This window comes from Etheostoma spectabile, unplaced genomic scaffold, assembly GCF_008692095.1.
Source record: "Etheostoma spectabile isolate EspeVRDwgs_2016 unplaced genomic scaffold, UIUC_Espe_1.0 scaffold00017929, whole genome shotgun sequence".
In the NCBI taxonomy this organism is placed as follows: domain Eukaryota; kingdom Metazoa; phylum Chordata; class Actinopteri; order Perciformes; family Percidae; genus Etheostoma; species Etheostoma spectabile.
Window position 1 is genome coordinate 1 of NW_022604162.1, and position 5,100 is coordinate 5,100.

At 44.3% G+C, this 5,100-nt stretch overlaps 1 protein-coding gene across 1 annotated transcript; it reads left to right on the plus strand.

The window, feature by feature from the left end:
• The first annotated feature begins 6 nt into the window (after positions 1-6).
• Positions 7-4,840, plus strand: LOC116679549 (epidermal growth factor receptor kinase substrate 8). Its single transcript, XM_032509213.1, has 6 exons — positions 7-42; positions 1,113-1,374; positions 1,877-1,977; positions 2,057-2,142; positions 3,259-3,391; positions 4,610-4,840. The coding sequence occupies exons 2-6, from the start codon at positions 1,164-1,166 to the stop codon at positions 4,619-4,621; spliced, it is 543 nt and encodes a 180-aa protein (XP_032365104.1). The 5' UTR covers positions 7-42; positions 1,113-1,163; the 3' UTR covers positions 4,622-4,840.
• The last annotated feature ends 260 nt before the right edge of the window (positions 4,841-5,100 follow it).

Below are 5,100 nucleotides of genomic sequence, written 5' to 3' on the forward strand. Positions count from 1 at the left end.
CATTTTCACGTTTTCAAGCAACTTCTGGGAGAGTTGAACGAGGTTAAAATGAAACTTTAGACATTAATCTCAAAGGTCGAGTGTATTCTGCTTTCTATTAGACCTTAGTGGTCCTATACTGTATCTGAAGTCTCTTTATATAGACCTAGTGGTCCTAATACTGTATCTGTAGTCTTCTTTTATATAGACCTTAGTGGCCCTAATACTGTATCTGAAGTCTCTTTATATAGACCTTAGTGGTCCCTAATACTGTATTGAAGTCTCTTTATATAGACCTTAGTGGGCCCTAATACTGTATCTGAGGTCTCTTTATATAGACCTTAGTGGTCCATAATACTGTATCTGTAGTCTCTTTTATATAGACCTTAGTGGTCCTAATACTGTATCTGAAGTCTCTTTATATAGACTTAGTGGTCCCTAATACTGTATCTGAGGTCTCTTTATATAGACCTTAGTGGTCCCTAATACTGTATCTGAAGTCTCTTTTATATAGACCTTAGTGGTCCTAATACTGTATCTGAAGTCTCTTTATATAGACCTTAGTGGTCCCTAATACTGGATCTGAAGTCTCTTTATATAGACCTTAGTGGTCCCCTAATCCTGTATCTGAAGTCTCTTTTATATAGACCTTAGTGGTCCCTAATACTGTATCTGAAGTCTCTTTATATAGACCTTAGTGGTCCCTAATACTGTATCTGAAGTCTCTTTATATAGACCTTAGTGGTCCCTAATACTGTATCTGAAGTCTCTTTTATATAGACCTTAGTGGTCCCCTAATACTGTATCTGAAGTCTCTTTTATATAGACCTTAGTGGTCCCTGATACTGTATCTGAAGTCTCTTTATATAGACCTTAGTGGTCCCTAATACTGTATCTGAAGTCTCTTTATATAGACCTTAGTGGTCCCTAATACTGTATCTGAAGTCTCTTTATATAGACCTTAGTGGTCCCTAATACTGTATCTGAAGTCTCTTTATATAGACCTTAGTGGTCCCTAATACTGGATCTGAAGTCTCTTTATATAGACCTTAGTGGTCCCTAATACTGTATCTGAAGTCTCCTATCCATCCCCCCCCCCATTCTCCTTTACCTCTGCGTGTCTCCCCTATCAGAAGCAGAATACCAGGACAGACTACATTCCCAGTAAGCCGCTGGCGACTCCCATGCCTCCGGCGTCCACGTCCCCCCCCCCGGTCCCGTCCAGGCTCCCCACGCCGCCGCTGCCCCCGCCTGCCCCCGAGCCCACCAGGCCGGCCCCCGAACCCACCAGGCCGGCCACCGGGGGGGGCAGCGTCAGCCGCCAGAACAGCACCACGTCCAGCGACAGCGTCGCCATGAGGGAGCACGGCAACCAGAGACCACCGCCCGTCAACCGTGAGTCAACAACCCCCCAAATTAATCTCGTTACTACTCCTATTGGTCCTCTTTGGGGAAATTACAAGAACAATGATGCCGTGCAATGGTAAGTGTCCCAGAGACACACAAGTGTCCCAGAGACACCCAGAGACACACAAGTGTCCCAGAGACACACAAGTGTCCCAGAGACAGACAAGTGTCCCAGAGACACACAAGTGTCCCAGAGACAGACAAGTGTCCCAGAGACAGATAAGTGTTATTTAAGTATGCTAAAATGACATTTTAGCATACTTAAATAGTTGCACATTTTGTTTTTTCCCATCTTGTATATATTTAAATAATTGTTCTTATATTCTTATATTTTATTCTTTTAATTTGTTATTATTTCCCATTTTTTGGGATCAATAAATATCTATCTATCTATCTAAGTGTCCAGAGGCGACATTCAACGTTGTGACTCCATAATGTCCTCATACACGGCCCTGGTCTCTACAGAAACCTGTTTCTCTCCCCCCCACAGGCAGGAAGTCCAACATGGAGGAGGTCCAGGACGAGCTGATGCACAGACTGACGCTGGGTCGCAGCGCCCAGAAGAAGATCCAGGGGTCGGCTCGCGGCGGCGGGGGGCCAGCGGGGGGGCCGGCGGGGGGGGGCGGCGGGGGGGCCAGCGGGGGGGCCGCGGGGGGGGCGGCGCGGGGGGGGCGGCCTGCCGTCCAACAGCATCAGCTACGACTCGTCTCCTAGCGACGTCAAAGCCTGGCTGACGGCCAAAGGCTTCAGCCCAGTGTGAGTCTCTGGATAGACTTTACTATACTAGACTCTACTCTACTCTACTCTACTCTACTATACTCTACTATACTCTACTCTACTAAACTCTACTCTACTCTATCATACTCTACTCTACTCTATCATACTCTACTCTACTCTACTCTATCATACTCTACTCTACTCTATCATACTCTACTCTATCACTCTACTCTACTCTACTCTACTCTATCATACTCTACTCTACTCTATCATACTCTACTCTACTCTATATACTCTACTCTACTCTATCATACTATACTCTACTCTATCATACTCTACTCTACTCTATCATACTCTACTCTACTCTATCATACTCTACTCTACTAAACTCTACTCTACTCTACTCTATCATACTCTACTCTACTCTATCATACTCTACTCTACTCTATCATACTCTACTCTACTCTACTCTACTATACTCTACTAAACTCTACTCTACTCTATCATACTCTACTCTACTCTACTATACTCTACTCTACTAAACTCTACTCTACTCTATCATACTCTACTCTACTAAACTCTACTCTACTCTACTCTACTCTATCATACTCTACTCTACTCTACTAAACTCTACTCTACTCTACTCTATCATACTCTACTCTACTCTATCATACTCTACTCTACTCTATCATACTCTACTCTACTCTATCATACTCTACTCTACTCTACTAAACTCTACTCTACTCTACTCTATCATACTCTACTCTACTCTATCATACTCTACTCTACTCTACTAAACTCTACTCTACTCTACTCTATCATACTCTACTCTACTCTATCATACTCTACTCTACTCTATCATACTCTACTCTATCATACTCTACTCTACTCTATCATACTCTTCTCTACCCTACTCTACTCTACTCTACTCTATCATACTCTACTCTATCATACTCTACTCTACTCTACTGTACTATACTCTACTCTACTATACTGTGCTCTACTCTACTCTACTCTACTATACTCTACTATACTGTGCTCTACTCTACTCTACTCTACTCTACTCTACCCTAGTAGGATAGAGTATGAAAGTATAAGTATCTGAGCCCTACCATGAGTCCCAGACTATAAGACCCCCCCCGTGTCCTGTTGCAGAACCGTCTCCAGTCTGGGGGTGCTCACCGGCGCTCAGCTGTTCTCGCTCAACAAGGACGAGCTGAAGACGGTGTGTCCCGACGACGGCGCCCGGGTCTTCAGCCAGGTCACCGTCCAGAAGGCCGCGCTGGAGGTGGGTGTCGCAGAGCAGACATGATGTCATCCATGATGTCATCCATGATGTCATCCATGATGTCATCTATGATGTCATCCATCACCCAAACAGCACGCTCTGAGAAGCTGCTTTATTCTGAAAGGGTTTCTAGATCTTTTAGATTAACCCTCATGTTGTCCTCACGTTGTCCCCATGTTGTCCCCATGTTGTCCCCATGTTGTCCTCATGTTGTCCTCATGTTACCCTCATGTTGTCCTCATGTTACCCTCATGTTGTCCTCATGTTGCCCTCATGTTGTCCCCATGTTGTCCCCATGTTGTCCCCATGTTGTCCTCATGTTGTCCTCATGTTGTCCCCATGTTGTCCCCATGTTGTCCCCATGTTGTCCCCATGTTGTCCCCATGTTGCCCCCATGTTGTCCCCATGTTGTCCCCATGTTGTCCTCATGTTACCCTCATGTTGTCCTCATGTTGTCCTCATGTTACCCTCATGTTGTCCTTATGTTGTCCCCATGTTGCCCTCATGTTGTCCTTATGTTGTCCTAATGTTACCCTCGAGGTTGTCTCCATGTTTTCCTCATGTTGTCCCCATGTTGTCCCTATGTTGTCCTTATGTTGTCCTTATGTTGTCCTTATGTTGTCCTTATGTTGTCCTTATGTTGTCCTCATGTTGGCCCTCATGTTGGCCCTCATGTTGGCCCCATGTTGTCCTTATGTTGTCCCTCATGTTGGCCCTCATGTTGGCCCCATGTTGTCCTCATGTTGCCCTCATGGTGTCCCTCATGTTGTCCCTCATGTTGTCTTCATGTTGTCCTCATGTTGTCTTCATATATATAGCCTTTGAAACCAAATGGAAGTGTTGTTGAAATAGTGTTGAGTAAAAGTTGACATATTCCAGTCTGTGATTATCATCAACATCCATTCCTTTAATTTTAGTCTCAATAATTCCTAATTTCTGCTTTTCTAACTCAAACATTAGGTATAATTTCCTATAAATGAGGTTTATTGACCATAAATTCCAAAAATAACTAAAACTAAAGTTAATAAGTTAGTGTTAAACGTCAAAAGGACAAACACTGAAGACATTTTCTGTTTTGATGTGAAGACAACACAAGGGTTAGTGTGGTTCCTGTCAGCGGGGGGGGGGGGGGGGGTCTGTTGAGGTTTTTCTGTCTTCAAGCTTTCTGTCCCCCAACTCTGCCAAGGTCTGGTCTGTGGTGTCTATTTCCAACTGCAGGTTTTCTTCTGACCCTCCTTTGATCTTCTGAATCTGTAACTACAGTCATTAAGGTATCGTGTTCTCAGACTGGGGGGGTCCCCGTCTCGTTCTGATGGACAGAGTTAAAGGAACAATGCCCTAAAATGGGTTTACAGTGACTCGGTCGGATAAGGGAAGACTCATCAGTTCTGCTACTGATTAGCAGATTGTCTTCAGATCTGGAACCAGACATCGCTGGTGGTCCTGAAGAAAAAGCTTTAGACTAAAGTCAGGACTCTGAAAACTTCAGACTCACTCGGATTTAACACCAATAATTCCTGACTTTACTTGGACTTCTATTCAAATGGAAAGACTTCAAGATCCTCCTGCTTCACTTTGAACTTGCCGGTCTCGACTTAGGACTTCAGGTAGGACAAATCTGTCTTGACTTGGGACTTCAGGTAGGACAAATCTGTCTTGACTTGGGACTTCAGGTAGGACGAATCTGTCTTGACGTGGGACAGGTAGGA